This window comes from Eriocheir sinensis, chromosome 46, assembly GCF_024679095.1.
Source record: "Eriocheir sinensis breed Jianghai 21 chromosome 46, ASM2467909v1, whole genome shotgun sequence".
Lineage (NCBI taxonomy): Eukaryota > Metazoa > Arthropoda > Malacostraca > Decapoda > Varunidae > Eriocheir > Eriocheir sinensis.
In genome coordinates, this window is record NC_066554.1 from 260,549 (window position 1) to 280,000 (window position 19,452).

At 40.6% G+C, this 19,452-nt stretch overlaps 2 protein-coding genes across 11 annotated transcripts in view; one reads left to right on the top strand and one right to left on the bottom strand.

Annotated features, from left to right (window-relative positions):
* Positions 1 to 3,339, top strand: part of LOC126980957 (potassium voltage-gated channel subfamily KQT member 1-like) — a 100,429-nt gene extending 97,090 nt beyond the window's left edge. For all 9 annotated transcript variants that reach the window (XM_050831427.1, XM_050831426.1, XM_050831425.1 and 6 more), the window contains one exon: positions 3,191 to 3,339. In XM_050831427.1, coding sequence (XP_050687384.1) covers positions 3,191 to 3,295 — 105 coding nt within the window. In that variant the 3' untranslated portion in view covers positions 3,296 to 3,339. The remainder of the gene's footprint in view (positions 1 to 3,190) is intronic.
* A 1,572-nt stretch (positions 3,340 to 4,911) lies between these two features.
* The window catches only part of LOC126980958 (SET domain-containing protein SmydA-8-like), an 18,183-nt gene continuing 3,642 nt past the window's right edge, over positions 4,912 to 19,452 (bottom strand). For both annotated transcript variants that reach the window (XM_050831435.1, XM_050831436.1), the window contains exons 2-7: positions 19,399 to 19,452; positions 17,661 to 17,766; positions 17,334 to 17,473; positions 16,173 to 17,107; positions 13,953 to 14,068; positions 4,912 to 8,625 (exon numbers count right to left, since the gene is read on the bottom strand). The exon at positions 19,399 to 19,452 is cut by the window's right edge and continues 102 nt beyond it. In XM_050831435.1, the coding sequence (XP_050687392.1) occupies positions 8,491 to 8,625; positions 13,953 to 14,068; positions 16,173 to 17,107; positions 17,334 to 17,473; positions 17,661 to 17,766; positions 19,399 to 19,452 (1,486 nt within the window). In that variant the 3' untranslated portion in view covers positions 4,912 to 8,490. The remainder of the gene's footprint in view (positions 8,626 to 13,952; positions 14,069 to 16,172; positions 17,108 to 17,333; positions 17,474 to 17,660; positions 17,767 to 19,398) is intronic.

Genomic DNA, 19,452 nt, shown 5'->3' on the forward strand with positions numbered 1-19,452 from the left:
AAGGCAGATCTGAACAGGTAGAAATCATCACCATACGAGCATTCGAAGAAAACTAAACGTTTATTTCGATATGTAAGCAGCAAGGGTGATCATAATACAGATAATATATAAATTACAAACCTAACCTTTACAAAAAAGAGCTAATATGTGAAATTAGACACAGCTGAAGATAAAAAGGAATTCTTGTAGGGCTTCTTTTACATGGGACTGAGGTAACACATTTGCAAAGATTGGCTGATCTAAAGAAATATATTTGCAAATTCCCAAGTATTCAACAAGCGCCTCACTAAGCGAAGAGCAGTCAGCGGTTTTTTTCGCCGAATTTGCTTATCACTCTCTCGACTGAAATGGGGATATCGTAGTGGACACAGAGGAGGGCAAGTCCGTTCAGGCGCTCTTGGCCGACGGTACTCCTCAGTTAGGTTTTCAGCCTTTTCAATGCTGAGAAAGACCTCTCAGCTTCCGCGTTGGAGACTGGAAGCGTCAACAGAGTTTTCAAGAGAATGGCGAGATTGGGGATTACATGGTGGTGCTGGTGTGTGCCTGGGCTTCTTTGATAGTTTGGAAGACCGGAACAGATAATGCCCAGCGCTCCGCTTCCGCCTTCACGAGTGTCAGGGATTCGATGTCGAGCTCGTAGAGCTTCGCCGCTTGAAGCACAGCCGCAACATCCGTTTCAGGGCCTTTGAGGAGTTGCTTGAGCTGAAGTGCGACAGGCACTGTGTCGTCGCTGAACCGACTCTTCAACTCAGCCAAGACGTGGTCCACGAATGGAATGTACACCGCCCGGCGGTAGTACTCCTCAGCATTCTCGCACGGAACATTTAATCGCTGGGTCTGTCGTCCACAGAGTCGTGACACAGGGATGGTGTCATGCGATGACCCCACCTCGACCAAAAGCTCTTCCGCTTTCATGAACACATCGTGAAAATGATTCTCCGCATCTGCTCTGAACTTGGCAAAAATGGTCTCGATGCCACGGCATTGGCTGACACCAGGTCGCCATCTTTCCTCTGAAGTTCGGCTCGGCTCGAGAGTATGCGCCAATATACACTCCACTACAACCAGTCCAACGAGAAAGCGGGGAACACGTATGGCGATGAGAAGGAGCCCAGCGGTAGCGTCAAGTTCTTCCTCGAGAAAACCAGCGATGACAAGCAGAAATTCAACGAAAACCACCACTGCGTCATGCCTCTCAATCCACCTGGTGGGGCATAGGGGAACAAGCTTTTCGCGCTTGGCCAAGGTAAGCTTGACAACCTCTGTGAAGCGGAGAGAGCTCATATTCGAAGAATGAACAAAGTTGTACACCTCGATCAGTGTTTGAAGAGCGATCTTCACTTCCTTGACGTCACACGCCTTCGTCAGTACTAGATTCTGCCGGTGGTTAAAGCAGTGGCTTGGCTTGGCCAGGGTGTACTTCTTCATGAGTACTGCGGCACACCCTTTGAATTTTCCCATCATGGCACTTGCTCCATCGAAACCAAGTCCCCTGCACTTGGCCATGTCCAATCCGAGGCCTTCAACGGTGCGCAAAAGGAGCCAGGCTAAACCTTTACCGGTGAGGCCTTGGGCGTGCACAAAGGCAAGGACGTCTTCCCTTATTTCCTCTTCGAAGTGCCGAATGATGATAGTGGCCTGTGTGGACAGCCTGCACTAAAATTCACTTTCTGCTTGCATGTGAGGAATGAGGTCACAAAGATTTTTTTCCTAGGCCTTTAAATCTTGCTCTATATTATTCAAGATACGATTCCGTAACTTAAATACTGAAAATAAATAAAGAAAATCCTGAGTTCTCCAGAAATGCAACAGAAAGGTACCAGTTTTCATTTTGACTCTCTGAAAGTAGACATTTTAGCAGATGGGTGGGGGGGTCGTCCGATACCTCTGCCATATATATATATATATATATATATATATATATATATATATATATATATATATATATATATATATATATATATATATATATATATATATATATATATATATATATATATATATATATATATATATATATATATATATATATATATATATATATTAACTGCCAGAAGTGTGCATCCAAGAGATGTGATTGTAGACGTCAACCTGCACCATGCTGTGTCTTTTGCAAATGTCAGTCTGACAGTTCCCAATGTATGAATCCCAATGAACTGTGAAAAGGCCAGAATAAAGATTGGCATAGCTTGTGACATGAGAGGACACATAAATGACTGTGTCACCATACAAACTTTTAAAAATTCAAAATCCAAAATCTTTATTGTCATTAATACAATAATATACATAATTACTCAGTTTCAATTAATTCATTGAGATACGTAGTGTAAGCATATACTGAGGGGGATCATGTGTGCACTTGTAGGTCACAAAAGTTACTCAAAAGTCCTGCCAAGTTGACGGCACCTATTTTTTTGCTGTGGCATACGATGTTTTTTCACATTTTTGCAGCTATTTTGAAAATCCTAGATGGCTGCTGCACTTAGACTATTTAAACATGAAACACCATATTCTCTATGCCCAAAAACCTATGTAGGAAATAATGACGGAAAGTGTGCATTACTTTATAGATAGCCTACTATCATCGCCTTCAGTGCTCGTTTTGCAGGGCCCGTTCTCCCTTGAAAACTTGCAGTATTATGATTGTACTTTGTTTCTTAGGTGATGTCATTGATTGTTTAAGTAGAGTGTCGTTATTCGTTTCTTAGGTGATGTCATTGATTGTTTAAGTAGAGTGTCGTTATTCAATTAAGTTTCGAATATTTTTTTTATCATGAAAGAAGCTAGATTATCTCAATCATATATATTTGGTACGTGTCTTTGATACAATCTATGATGTCATCAACAGCCAGTCAGGTAAAAGGGGGGCGGAGCTTAGCCAGAATAGGGGAGGGGCTTCTCGGTGCAAATTGGCCAAGGTAATTTGGACCGACTATAGATGTTTTCAAGAAGGAAAGTTAGTCAACTAGACTAACTTTTTAGGGTGTCTGACTATTTTTAACTTGTATCTTTGACAAACATGCAGTTACTCATTTTTCCAAAATTAATCTAGCCAGTTGAGAATTTGTCTGCAATTAATCCACGGCCAAGGCCAACTGAAATCAGTGTGTCAGACTAATTTTAAAGGCGGCTTGACTAATTTCTGCTTCCTGTGTAGTTATATGCACTGATTTTTTTTTTCTCCTTTCAGTTGGTACTTCTTGACAAGAAGCTTGACCAGATGTTGTTCGTATGTAATGCCCTCGCACAGAAGACTCAACCTCCAGAGAACAGAAACTCAGATGACCACGTATAATCATTGTTTTTAATATCCCAATTTTTACACACGGAGAGTGATGCTATATCTAGATATATACAGTGGGATATACTATAACGAACGTAATTGGTTATAAAACTTTATTCGTTGCAACATTCGTTCCTTCTAGCATACACTGTAATACACGTACTCATGGGCAAGCCATCCTAGGCCCGCAGCCAAGACCAAAGTTGCCTCCTAAACGGTAAAGGCGGGTTTTATTTTTGTGATCATATCTCGATTTCTTCCCTACTAACTACTACTTTACTTTTGTTTTCATTGATGTTTAACATTTAAACATCTTGGAAAACCACAGGAAACAGCTTAGAGATTGAAGCAAGTGGAAAAGATGCAATTAGATATGCAAATATGTGGGCCCACGGGAGATGATGTAGCGGTGTAGCTCAAAGCGTGCCACGGCAGCCCAAACCATCAAGCGGCTCACCACAACTAAACTTCAAACCGAGTCTTGTCCCCTCGACCCTTTTGAAAGAAACTTAAGTACGGTTTATATATCTAACCTCCTAGGGCAGCTCACCTCTCCTGAATCCTCCTGAATTTGCGCATTTCATCGCTTTGAGCTACCTCGGTGCCCTTGGCCGCTCGGTTTGCACTCAGATTTTTTTTGTTATTACCACACTTGATTTGATTCCTAGGCTGATTTTTTTTATGATTTTGTGAGATGTTTGACAATTAGGAGACATATGACAACACAAGAGTACTATGCACTCGGGCGGGGAAAGCTCGGAAGACCTAAAGGGATAGCCTCAAAATCGTGGGGAAAGGTAAGCAGGCAGGGGGAAGCCTCAGCTTAGGCCTTCGAGCTTATTCTAGATATTTCCTTTGTCTTTTCTGCCCTTTTATATTTTTGTTTTTTTATTTGTTTATATCATGGCGACCGTTCATTTTTATACAATAATCATCACATATATCAGCTACACTTTTTTCCCCTTTCATGCTTGGAAATACATTTCTAAAATTTCTAAGAAAACAACTTTTTCACTAATTAGCCGTCTCGTGGCAAACGTTATATTGTACTGTACTCGGCTGCCCCCTTCTTCTACAATAAATATTATCGGTCTACCTCTCAAAATCTTAACTGACAACTTTTTATCTCATCACTTGCTATATCAGCATCCTTGACCTTAGGGATTCTGTATCGTCTCCACCAGTTCGTTTCCACACACACAGCTCGGCTAAATAGAATTGAGTCAAAGCCTTCGTCCCATCAACTCCCCTCCTCATAATGATAGTCTTCTTTCTCTTAGACTCCACTGCAGTGTTGCCTCTGTCTTTCTTCAATTGATTTTCTCATGCTGATCCCCCTCCAGCGGCCTCACTGCACATGACTTTCAATTCATGTTCATGTCTGCATCTAAATGCATAATGCAAAAGTTAACCAGCACCATACTCTCATCCCTTCCGCTGGTTAACTCCGGAACAACCTTCCTCCGTCTGTATTTCCTCCTGCCTAAATGAACTCTCACGAGAAGAGTATCAAGACACCTCTCCTTCTGAAATTGACCTCTCCTCTGGCCTCTCATTATTATGTCTTTTGATAAAGCAGCGCTTAGCGGGCTGGGTTTTTTTCCCTTTGAGTTGCCTTCCTTGATGTATACAAAAAAAAAAAAAAAAAAGGATTTAAATGCGAAAACAATAATAAATGTAACCATATCACCGAACCTCAGACATTAAATTCTGGAGACACAAGGCTTATACTTTACGGACTCAAGGGGTGGCGCGGCCGATATTCCTCTGCATTCATTGTAATATCCTTGTTCGTTGTAGTCTTAATCTCATATAAACAAAACGTTCGTTATAGTATAATTCGTAGTAACATGCATTTGTCGTAGCAAATCCCACAGAAGTTAAAAGACAAATTTCTTTAGTTATAGATATCTTCTTCAAAACTACAGTATCTTTATGTACTTATCAAGCAGATTTTGAAAAGTTCGTAGCAGGCTAGTACTTTTCAAATATGTACATATTTTACTAATATACTATTTGAGTGATTGCACATTGATTTTTTAACACATTCTTAACACTTTATACATCACATGAACAGGTTTTGCTTACTAGATATTATTTTATATAGAGTTAGGCAAATACTTTTAAGAATACTGAACATAATTGCTGATTTTTTTTTTTTTTTTTTTTTTATTGTTCCAAATCTAAAAATATTTTATTAAAACCTGATGAATATAATTTTTTAAATAATTATTTTCAGATCTAATGTATTTTTTTAAGATGACAGTGTACTTTGATGCCTCTAGTGTTTGTCATGGACTACCACTGGATATCGCATAATGCCTTAAGAATTTCATACATCGATCTTCCTCCAAGATAACAATGTTGATGTGAAATTATTCATTTCTGTACAGATTTCAGAAAATATTTTTATTATTGTCTTGTTTTAATGGGAATCTCAATATTTTTAGTTTGAATTACCTTACAATGAAAAATATTTATTTCCTTTTATGCCCTGTTTGATTTATCATGCACCTCGATTTTATGTCTACTTAACTGCTAATTTGTAATAGATATTTTGTCACACCTCAAAGGTTTTATCATTAGATAAAATAAACTCTTAGCTACTGACTATTGTTGTTTTCTTGATAAATATTATTAAAGTAAACTAGTAAATATGCATAACCAGAATGGAATAGACACTTAAGATTTAAATATAGAAGAAAAGAGTAAAACTCATGTATTAAAATTATTTAGATTTGTTTGTTATATACGGGTAGTACACTATCCAAGTTTATATATTATTAGTAACCAGGAAAGAACATCGTATTATTCATACAACAGAAACCAAACATCATACAAAATTAACGAAATGCACTTTGAGTGTAAAAGTTGGCTTTGCATGCACGATGATTTTTTTTTCGGAGGCTTACAAAAAGATCCCATTCCGGATTATTAACTTTAGAAATAGTAAAATTTATTCAACAAAATCTGTACAGAATGAAAGTACATGTATGGACTGTGTGAATAGCTGATGCAGCATTGCTAGCTCGTGGAGAGTTCAGTCACAGAGGTTGGTGAGATTAAAATTCATTAACTAGGCTAATGGCGACACTCCTTTCCAAGTACAAATATTGGCAATGTTAACAATGTTAGGAGGTTATGCATTTACATCACTAAGCTTCATCCATTGTCACATAGATATGTGATCCAGTGGTAAAGCGTTAGTGGCGTCCTCTGTCAGAGTCAAACAAAATAAACCTAGGAAATTTGCACTAGTAGCAGTAACTAATAATCTTCTTTCGGATCGTTTTATATTACTGCCAACCTTTCATTCTTTACGTTTTGCCTATAGAACCTGTGGGCTTTTCTGAGGGGGTTTGATGGTCGGTCCCAACCCATTGGTGGTGCAAGTGTTTTATACTTGCTCCTCCTTGTCTGGCTCATGCTGCCCCCTGGAGCTCCATTTGGTTCTCTTTAGAGACTTTCGCTAAAGTCCGGGTTGATAAGGGCAGCATGAGCCAATGCAAGATGGCCCCACTATAAACACTCGCCTGCGCCAGAACGGGCTGGGGCGACCATCAGGCCCCACCGGGAAGAAGCCTTGGGCCGACCATCAGGCCCGAACGGGAAGAAGCCTACCGGTGCAATAGGCCGCGACGTAAAAAAAATTAAAAAATTAAAAAATATAATAACTGACTCGCTTATAATGTGCTGCAACTATAATACGGAATGTGTCGTCGGCTGTAGGCATATGCAGGGGCGGATACGGGGGTGGGGAGCTAGATGGCCCGGGCCCCCCTCCAAAGAATATTAGGTTAACTAAAATATTTGAAATACCCATGAATTGAGAAAACATAAAATATATTTAAGATACCCCTAAAAAGCTAGAGAGCTGGGGAGCGAAGCCGGCCGCCGCTAGATAGCTCTGGACGCTGTCCTCCAAACTTTAAAACAAATCCTCCTCTATGGTTCCTTGGGCTTTACAATGCGGAGGTGGACGGGATGCTCAGGCAAGATTTTTTTTTTTTCGGTGTCTGATGTAATTTTTCACTCTCCTGCAGAGCCAGGGCACAACGGGCACGTGCCGATTACTCTTCGCTTAGTTAGGCACTTGTTGAATACTTGGGAATTTGTAAATATATTTCTTTAGATCAGGCAATCTTTGCAAATGTGTTACCTCTATCCCATGTAAAAGAAGCCCTATAAGAATTCCTTTTTATCTTCAGCTGTGTCTAGTTTTACATATTAGCTCTTTTTTGTAAAGGTTAGGTTTGTAATTTATATATTATCTGTATTATGATCACCCTTTCCTCTACTCGCAAAGTTATATTTCAAGTTGAAAAACGCGATTTATAAGCATTTACACGTAAATATGATAATATTGTTTGCGTTTACTACACCCCCGAGGCAGTAGTTATTTAACAACATATTTAGCGTCACACAGAGCTCGGTTAAGCTTTGTAAATCCGCGCGCTAACCCGTGACGTCATCGATTAGTTGGCAGTTATCACCGCACGAGCTTTATGAATCTCAATGTTCTCAAAACTACGAACTAAGCTTTTGTGAATTCGACCCCTGATGTTGATGGACACCACTAGTGACTGGTGTCCACTCTGAGGCAACTTCAATCGCCACACTTTGTTTTCTGTTGCTTAACTAATTCACGATCCGGTGGTGTAGCCTACTTTACCTGATTTTATAAAGTAATTTTGGGTGTGGAACTTTATTTAACGGTTTTTAAATATCAAGATAGAAACGTTCAGAGATTTCGTTACGTCATAAACTGCGAAGAGGTCGAAATAAAAGGTCAGTAGGTTAGACAAAGAGGATTTTTTTGTAACGAAAGCCATTTTGTGAAACCTCATTTATTGGGGGATTTTCAAGGTGATTCACAATTGTCTCTGCGCTCTTGAGTAGCTTACCTACTACTGAGGTTAGACTAATGTGTGTGTGAGAGAGAGAGAGAGAGAGAGAGAGAGAGAGAGAGAGAGAGATGAATATTGCAAAGATAGACAGATCTAGAGAAATGGCTAATTATAAAAGTAGGGATCCAGCGATGTAAATTAATATATTGGGTTAATATTTAAAGTTTTCCATGGATAAGAAGCTAACGATGTTCATCTGACTATTTTTTAATCATTTTAGTTTTATCATCGTTATGTTTTCTTTAAGTTTTTTTCTTTACATTCATTTCCAATGCGTCCTTTTCAGACCCAGGACTCAAATTACCGGAGTCTTGAAATGATACCTAGTATGCTGTCTAGATCTGACTCGGCCTGCATTCCTAAGTGGTATTCATCCAGGAGGGGTGACTCGCGCTGAAGGATGATACTTGCCTCCTTCAACCAATCAGCGCACTTCTGAAAAAAAAAAAATATATATATATATATATATATATATATATATATATATATATATATATATATATATATATATATATATATATATAAAGTAAACAGGTAATTTTATATATATATATATATATATATATATATATATATATATATATATATATATATATATATATATATATATATATATATATATATATATAAATAAATAAGCAGTAAAAATTCTACATCAATGTAATATTCATGTTATAACTTGAACAATTTTATACGAAAAGGTAGGAACAGAAGTAATAAAGCTATAAAAGAAACATTGAATACCCGGTGTTGGTTCAAACTCGTCCCGAGTTTGCATCGCTCGTTCCCTCTTACAAGGCCGCCTTTGTGCAAAGGCCCTGTCCCCTTTTCAGGGGTAAATCTTAAAAGCAAGCCGACTACTTAAGAATGATGAGGGACTGTCCTGACAACACTCTTCGCCTAATGAAGGACGTTCGTGACGACTGTCGGCTCAGAAATATTGGCTAACACTACCGCCATCAAGAAATTTATATTTTTATCTTGCAATCGCAAACACAATAACAACTCTGGGTATGATTACGTTTCGCTGGCACAAACTTGGGAGGCGCATAGTACGCACGCACTCCTTTTTCCTCGATCTCTCTTGTGTTGAATGACATAACTAGGGTTGCCACCCTGAGGTCAGCAAAATGTTGAATGCACATCTCACTCTCCAATACGGAATGGATCCATATTTAAAGAAACTTGTGGCAACCCTAAAATTTCTCGAGGATGCAATGAGTGACAGCCGCAGCTCGCTGCTAGTGGAGGCAGGAGGGAGGGAGGAGGTACGTTACGTCGCGTATTTTACACGTATTTTAGGACGAACCTTTGACAAATTTCACAGGCTGGTTTTGTGATTAACCGAAAAATGCGCTCACTACAATTTTAAGATGCTGAATTTTATCTGCTTGACAATTCAGATAACAAAATACCGTACGGAACAAATGCTGTTCCGTATTGGTTCAAAACGGAACGATACATTTCATTCTCGAATACAGAGCGATTCCATATTTTAAGGATCGGCAATTCTGCCGCCAAGACAGTCGCGAAGACAGTCAGGAAGACCGTCGGCCAACTCCTTGGCAACTGTCGGCCAACCAGTTGGCGGACAATCTGGAAGACTGTCGGAGAGACCGTCTGTGACTGTCGGCCAATCGGTCGGCAGTTTCGTGGTTGTCGTAGACATGGCGCCTTTTCAAAAATTGACCGTTGAGACTCTTTTTGAGACTAGTTGGCAGCATGTCGCAGACATTCTGCCAACTAGTTGGCCGAATGTCCCAGATTCGGCAATCATGGTAGCCGACACCAAGACGCCCAAAAATTCTTGGAGCGTGGGAGCCGACGTGTCAAATGCAGAAGTCGCTGGGTTGTCGTGCCCCAGAGTCGGCACAGTGTGAACGGGGCTTTAGAGCAACGGACATGCGAGAGAGAGAGAGAGAGAGAGAGAGAGAGAGGCGCGCGGATTTTAGCTTAAAGCCAGTGGACACGAGGGGGACGCGATGCCGGTAGGGAATCGTGCGGCCGACACCGTGCACGTCTAGCCGACTGTACAGTAATGTATCCGGAGATTGGTTGCGGGAAGACAGCTTGAATTGGCTTCGGGGGGGGGGGGGGGGGGGGTATTGTTTAGTGGGTGTTCTGTGTTCGTGTGGTGGGTGGTAGCCCAGGGATGAGTCGGTAATTTGAGAGAACCCCTGCGGCGAATTGGCAACCTTCGTCCTTCACCTCTGGAGAGAAAGAGAGAGAGAGACGCTCGCTTTGTCAGAGACCAGACGTGCCAGGCCTTGCTCCGAGAGTTAGCTTTATTTAGCTGTTTTGCGGTAGGCTGCGACACGCAGTCGTACTTAAATTAGATTATTTAGTCTGGAGGGTGACATTTTCCGAATAACCTGGGTGATGAGCGTTTGGCGTGGAGTAGGGTTGGAGTAACGTTAATAGAACTTATTCAAGTATCTAAGCAGGCGGCCCAGGGCTTGCCCTTGCTGCCCAGAGGAGAGAGAAAATTATCCTGTTCCTCTAGGGAGCCTGGACGCATTATTCCTAACTGTATACTGGCTTGGTCCCATACCCACAAGCAGCCAGTCAAGTCAGATGTGTCAGCCAGACCGAGCCAGTCACGACGCAGGGGGGGCTTGGAGATTGACTTCATAAACAGTTTCTATGTAACAAATATATGAAATCAATATATTGTTGCCTTATTATTAATAACAGTGTGTGAGTAGCAATAGTCCATAAAGGAGTAGTTGAAAACTACTTTTTAAATAATTTTCTTACACTTGAAGCCAAAGCCATCTCTGTTAAAATGATGATGAAGTATGCAAAGTTGCCATGTTCCACTTTTGCTGTTAGGTATGCAATGCAGTAGTATTTGGCATGCCATGCAATGATTTTGGTCAACAGCTCTACATTGACATTATATATGGTTATGACTTATGAGCATACTAGCATGTATGACTTTGATATAGACTGGAATGTCTCATGCTGCAAGAGAGAGAGAGAGAGAGAGAGAGAGAGAAAGAGACGCGATCATGGAGGCAGACCTCGCCACACTACAAGTTTTGCTTTTATGCTTCGTAGTCAACTCATGTCGCGTAATACATACCTGCCTTTTTTTCATCATTGAACAGGTAGTCCTGGCCCTGCCCTAGGACCCCGTATACATTTCAAGGGCAAGAATTTTTTGACAGCTGTTTTGAGTAACTGGGTATACTGGATTTTAAAATCACATAGGTGGACATTCGAATTTAACAGCGAATGGCCGTTAGGGGGCGTTTTCCAAAATGACCGCCGATCTGATATCGGAAATACATCTATATACTACTTTTTCTCTGATATTTTAATGTAGCACCTCTATTCTGGGATTTTTTTTAACATGCAGAACTCATTTCTGACCTTATTTATTAGCTAAATTAAATGCTAGAGGGAATTTTCCACTTTTAAGTAAAATTTACCACTTTTTTCCATTCATTCAGAACTATTGCAGTACCATTTCTTCAAACCACTATTTTAGGTTTATAATGCACATAAAACTAAATGTTGAACATATTTTTTTGTTTTCAATGCTGTAAAAGGGTAAAAAGCTCACGTCGCCGCTCCACCAGTAAGCGAAGTGCTAGGATACGGTCAGTTATTGATTTACCAGGCGTGAACCCAGACTGCTCAGGTCTCTGCATCTTCAGCAGATGGATGCGAATTCGCATCAGCAATAGGTGGGCAAGCACTCTGCCTGGAAAACTGCTCAATGTAATACCCCGGTAGTTTTTGCAGTCCTTTGGGTCCCCTTTCTCTTTCCATATTGGGACGACCAACCCCCTCTTCCAGTCAGGAGGAATGGTACCGGACTGCCATACGGCAGTGAAGACTGCATGCAACCCGCGGATCATGGCCCCACCTCCAGCTCTGAGCATCTCCGCACTGATGTTACAGGTGCCAGGTAGCTTTTCACCCCACAACTTTGCCACAGCCTCTCTGACCTCAGCCAGAGAGGGTGGGCTTTCGTCGATGGGTGGATCAGCATCCGCCACCTACAACCCAGCAACCGGAAGCTGCCCACGGGGAGGATCCGCCATGTACAGCTGCTCAAAGTACTCAGCCCAACGAGCCCTCTGCCTAACCATGTGTGACACGAGGCAGCCATCAGCTGTTCGAATAGCGCTCACCTGAGAGGAGAATTGGAGCGGAGCTTCTTCAGGGCTCGGTAAACAGATCGGAGGTCATTCGCAATTAAATGGCCCTCGACTTCCTCAGCGAGACTCCTCACATACCTCTCCTTGTCTCTCCTCGGGAGAACTCTAGTCGTACGCGACAGAGCCCTGTATTGGTCCTGGTTCCCAGCAAGTCTGGCAGCGCGACTCTCCTCAATACTCTGCAGCGTCTCCACCGAGGCGAAGCCACTCCTAGATTGCGGGCGCTCTCCAATGCACTCCTTGGCAGTTTGCAGAGTCTCACGTTTGAAGGTATCTCACTGTTCTACAGGGTGCTCCAGGGTGCTGAGCACATCAAACCGATTTGAGACTGTCACTGCATATTCATGAGCACATGCAGGTCCTTCAGCCTCTCGAGATAGAACACAGTATTGTTGCATCTCGGGATTCTTCGTGACCTGACATGAAGCTTGAGTGTTGCAACAACAAGCCAATGGTCAGTTGCAAAGAACTCAGCACTCTGGTAAACCCTGCACTTCTCAAGGATCCTCCAACTAGTACTTACGAGGATGTGGTTAATCTCCTCAGCTACCCCTCCGACATCGTTATACCAAGTCCAGCGGTGCTGCTCTGGTCTCTCGTACGTACCAGGAACCCGCAATTCTCAACCTTCTGGATTTTTCAAAATTCAGGAGGAGAGAGCTGTTGATATTTCTGGTACCAGAACCATGGGGACCAACACAGCTCGTAGCCAACCCTGTCAAGTGCCAGTAGTAGCACTGAAGTCGCCCAGGACAATGAATGTGTCCCGAGAGGGCACTGGTCTAATACGGAGTCGAGTTTGGCGTAGAACATCTCTTCAGTTTCACTCATCTCGGTAGAAGCGTACACTGCAACAAGAGACATGAAGCCTGGTGTGTGCTTCAGCCTCACTCGCATTATTCGCTCATCAATCGGAGCAACTTCAATCACAAATTGTATCAGTTAGCTGGAATCTTAATAACAGGCATAAAGGAGTCAGATGAGTAGGAGGAATATGCCCAGAATTGTCCAGAGTGGAGTTTTTACAGAAAGTTTGAGAGAAGAGTTCAGCCTTATAGATAAATGAGACGGCGGTGCTGCCGTCATGGTTAAGAAGAGGAGGGAAAGATGAAGAGGTGCAATGGAGGAGTTATTTTTGGCTAGGTGCTAGAAGTCTCTGGAAGAATTAGAAAAAGCAAGGTTTTGACATTTACTATGGATGAAAGAGCTTTTGGTAAGTCGAATATATATATATATATATATATATATATATATATATATATATATATATATATATATATATAGAGAGAGAGAGAGAGAGAGAGAGAGAGAGAGAGAGAGAGAGAGAGAGAGAGAGAGAGAGAGAGAGAGAGAGAGAGAGAGATTAGTGAATATATATTATTTTCTATTTACATATCTACTTTTCTGATTACGCCAATGAGGATGAAATCATTATAGAAAAATCATATTTCATAATCAAGAGGTAGCCCTTTCCCCTCATGATGACTCGTTATGTCACCTATTAATTGTTGCAGGTACTGTCAGATTTATGATTCAATAGTACAAAGAGGTACAATGAGTGATATATAAGGAAATTCACTGTCACCAACTAACCTGGAGCAACTGCCGAGATTGTTGTGCATTTCTCATTTTTTTCGGAAGTCTTCGATATTTCTCTCGGCAAGTTGCTTGTAGTTCATACAGAAGGAGCCCTCGAAGCTTGGTTTCCCCTGCACATATCGAAGAGTCAATTAACTGATTGTATAGCAATTCGTGTGTGTGTGTGTGTGTGTGTGTGTGTGTGTGTAAGCGCTTAGTTCACCATGTTCCGATCATGTGTTGGAGTTGCAATCGCCTGCAAGTACCTTCCCGTCAGAAGCAATCTTATCATAGTCAATCTCTGGGTACTACCAGGATTTTCGCACACCACACATATCATCCCATAGTAACCACTCCTTGTTAGCGTAAAAATCCAGACCTGGCAGCGTAAAGCGTTAACCACTGAGCTACGGAATGATGATGATGATGTGTGTGTGTGTGTGTGTGTGTGTGTGTGTGTGTGTGTGTGTGTGTGTCATCTTCTAGCCTTATTACTCCATTTTTGGAGAAAGGATTTTCCTAACGTTCTCAACCTCTGACTCGTGTCAATGCAGTCCATGCTGCTCCGGAAAATCGTCTAAATCCATTTCACTACCTGTTTCTCTTCCCGCCCTAACGTCTACAATTGCTGGGTAGCTACTCTTATCGTTAGCCATCTATTATCAGTTGTATTAGATCATATCACTCTTTCGTACTCTTATTTTTTGTTAAAATATGTTTGACCTTTATGTATTTTCTATTTCATGGTGTTTGCTTCCTGTCTCTCCAAATTATACTCAGCATTTTAATTTCCATTCCTCTTTTGCGCGTTGTTTTCCTTTCTCACTAAATATTTTGAGATTTTCTAAAACGCATGATTCGACTGGCAGAACACATTGATTTTATATTTTAATCTTCTTGGCGTTTCCTATTCATAACACTACTATGTTTATAAAAGCAGTCTTTCTCATTAATACTCTTTCCGATTTCTTTTTCACGTTAAGGATTTGGACTAATTAACCGTCTTAGATGTATATATTCCTCTACTTCCTCAAGTATTTCATTTCCGCTCATTCTTCGTTCTACTGTCAAGTGTTCATTGAACATTAACATAGTTACACACACACACACACACACACACACACACACACACACACACATAAAAATAAAAAATAAAAAATATATATATATATATATATATATATATATATATATATATATATATATATATATATATATATATATATACCCACCCCACACACACACACATATATATATATATATATATATATATATATATATATATATATATATATATATATATATATATATATATATATATATATATATATATATATACAGTAAAACCCTTATAACTCGGCACTGTATAACTCGGAATTTGATATAACTCGGCAATGCAACGAAATATTAATTAAAAAATAAGTTTCGAGTTCAAACAAATCACAAAGAAAAAATTGAAAAAATTCATGCATCTCGGCATATTGGCGAATTTTAACCACATCCTGTCGTCTACACTCGGCATGCCTCACCCACATTTTCTTAGAAAGTGTATCCACACTTTGGCCACCTGATCTCACTCTTCTACACTCTCTGATTTATCTCGGTATGCTGCCGAATTATCTCCATATCTCATGGTTTACACTCGTCAAGGCTTCCCCGCGCTATTCCTGTATTAAAATCATGTACCCTCACTGTCCCTGCTCGTTCCTCAAACACCCACGTGTTGTCTAATTGGACTACATGACTACAGCAGCCCCTTCATTTGTATGTGTTGATTTAAGCTTTTACTGCTGCTGTGTAGTGTAGTGTTTTCAAAAATTTGACTGTATAAGCAATAGGAGGGAAGGGGAATGAGGGATTTGTATAACTCGGAATGTTGAATAACTCGGCAAAGCTGGGAGCCCCTATTATGCCGAGTTATAAAGGTTTCACTATATATATATATATATATATATATATATATATATATATATATATATATATATATATATATATATATATATATATATATATATATATATATAGTGTTAAAACGGATATTATTTCCTATAACTAATAATATGATGTTACTGAAACGTTATACATAGTGAATCTATGAAAAACATCACTAATCAAAACTCGTATACTGACTTTGTAAACACTTGTATGTTAAATATTATATAACATTAATTTTTCATAATTATGAATGTGAAGCCAAATATATTGACATATAAAGAGTTGAAAACAAAAACTTACCTGGTGAAAATATGTTCGCTATCGCTAATACTTCGCGGCAAAGAGTCTCCTTCCTCTCTAGAAGGTCTTTGGAAAGATCACTCAGGTCCTGCTGTTGCTGCTGTTGCTGACCTCCTCCGTGGCCGTATAACTGCGCCATGGCTAATTTTACATCGCTTCTATAGTAATGATTTTCACTCAGCTTAGTTGTTGTTGCTTTTAGGAAAGCCTCTGATGTATTCAATGAATTATTTTTTAGTGTTATTAGTTTTTCACCCAATTGCTTAAGGAACTGTTCCACATGATCCACGCTCATTGTGGCAGAACAGGAGCTACATATCCAGCTGTCAGGTTTAAAAGGCGTAGGAGAAGGCAAAACTAGTCCGGTGATACATTTGGGGCACTGCAAACTGCTAAGGTGCGTCCCAAGCTCTGTAGGGTCAAGGCACCGATCACATGAACAAGTAAAATACTTGGTTGTTGTGAGATGCAGCTGTCTGTTTGCTGTTCCCCACATCGGGTCTGTGTAAGAAGTGCTAATATGGCTGCCTTTAGGGATTTTTACCGCTGCCCTTACTATAAGGTTGAGCTGAATATCAAAAGTTCGCGTTGTGTTGGGAATACAATTGTGTTCAAATAGGCACGCTTTTCCATAAAGGCCTATAATATTCGGTCCCGGGATCTCAAAACCATTGACGTCAATGATGCCACACAGTTTGTGAATTTCTTCTTCATATACAGTAATCTTAAGGTATTGCTTCATGAAGTCCACCACATTGACTTGGTTCAGCTCGTGGACGCTGGTGTTGCAGCGCTTCTCCAGATGGGACTCCATCTGGTTGAGGGTGGTCCACTTGGCAGGGTCGTTTTCTTTGAGCCATAAACACCGCAGGGGCGTGATACACTCATACATCTGATTCACCTGCATAAACTTGTGCACTTGCACCTTGGATGTTCTGAAAAAGATGGGTTGTTAATTACTGTTAGTGATAGATAGCTGGTTGAGTCGCAAATTTTTCGTTATGTACTGTAGAGGAACATGCATGCATTATTTTCAGAGACATTTAGATGCAAAACGTGTCTATCCGTTCTAACTTCCTTTAAAGAATCTTAATTTACGCAAGTTACACAAGTTACATTATTTGTTACACAAAATCCAAATTCATAAATAGGAAATTCAACCTGTTTCTCGAGAGCTGACATTCTGGCTTGTGGAGATCGCTTTCTTGGCAATCAGGACCACACATGGGCCAGCCGCATGCTGAACAAGAGTATGTGCCGGCGACGGGGGTGAAGCATCCCAAGCACACAGGCATCGTTACCTGCATGCACGACAGACATATACAAGAGTTGAGGTTACCAGCGTAAATAGGTTCATGAGGCAGATCAATGTTGAAGGCAGAATACATATATTTACATAATAGTAGCTAGACCACAAATTATATTTTTACATCCATTGATATTAGAATTATTCCACAGATGGAAAGACCTGCCGAGTTGTATACATACCTGACGAGGACCAAGTACTAAAGGAGAATCTTTCAGAATAACTTCGCCTGGCAGGATGTCCCGTGTAGCCTCCAAGTATCGCCCTAATTCTTCGGAGTAACACACCCTGCGGGAAAAAAACAACGTTCACGATAATCGTGATAATTGCATAGGAACACACACACACACACACACACACACACACCACGGAGAGAGCATTCGTATTCGGCATTCGTGTACAGTATTCGAATTATTGTTATTACAAATCAGTCAGAGGAGAGGTATTACAATATATTGTGAAAGGTGGTTTAACAGAACATTACTATGAAATGTAATGCAATGTGCATTGTATGGAGTTTGTGTTGCTCAACATGTTGATTGCGATTGAGTCGATGATGTCCAGTAGGCTACACGGCAGTAGTCGTTACCAAATGCGGACAAATGAGATATATCGGTTACTAACAAGGAGTTTAGAGGGTTGGTAACTAATCATTGAGGAGCTTCTCACCCACAAACTCTCTAGCTATTCAAAAAACTTCAGAAAGACCTCAATCACATTATCGAATGGTCGGAAAAATGGCAAATGTCCTTTAATGTTGACAAATGCAAAGTCATGCACATTGGGTCCAGAAATAGTAACCACACATACATTATGAATGGGAAACCTCTGCAAGCGATGCAAGAGGAAAAGAATCTTGGAGTCACTATCAGCAGTGACCTGAAACACGCGAATCACTGTAAAAAAGCCTACAATAAAGCTAACACTATGTTCGGGTTCATAGGGAGGAACTTCGAGTGTAGAACGCCAGACGTGATGCTAGCCCTGTATAATTCCATGGTAAGACCGCACCTCGAGTATGTGGTACAGATTTGGTCTCCTAATTACAGAAAGGACATTAATTTACTAGAAAGGATTCAACGACGCGCCACGAAGATGATACCAACCTTAAGGGCTCAACCGTACGAGGAACGACTCAAGCGACTCAATCTCTTTACATTGGAGAAAAGACGCCTGCGAGGGGATATGATTCAAGTCTTCAAGTATATGAAAAAAATCAATAACGTCGATTACTCCAAATTCTTTGAACTGCAAACTAGAACTAGAAATAACGGTTTACCCATTCAGTCTAGTCGATGTAACACAGACATCGGAAGGAGTTTCTTTTCAAACCGAGTCATCCGTCACTGGAACAATCTTCCTTCAGAAGTAGTAAATGCGAATACCATCAACTCCTTCAAATATAGGATCGACCGTCACTTCGCTGCGTCAGGAGTGAACTGAATATTGAGGTGCTTTCATCTGCTCCTCAGTATCGAGGTGCTTTTCATCTGCTCCTTAATATCGAGGTGCTTTCATCTGCTCCCCAGGCCCCAAGTCAGTTCAGGGGGGCAACATGAGTTAAGCAAGACGCCGCCTCCATTAAACACGCCTGCGCCATAACGGGCAAAGTCAGACCAACAGACCTAAACAAAAGAGCCTACCAGCGCCATAGGCTAAAAAAAAAAAAAAAATCGAGTAAAGGAAAAAGAACACGTGAGGGTGCAGCACCTCATCCCGTCCTCATCGAGAGCAGCTGTCGCCCGTCTCGGTCTATTTGCCTATCCCCTATAAATATATTTACACACACTCAACACACACACACACACACACACACACACACACACTGTGTGTGCAATGTTTTTTTTTTTTTCTTTTCATTTTCACTAAGACAGAGACAAAGACTGAAAGAGATAATATAACTCTGACACTTTTGAGTACCTGTAGGGACTGCATTCGTTGCGATGTATTTTCCAGTGCTGTTTTTGGTGATCC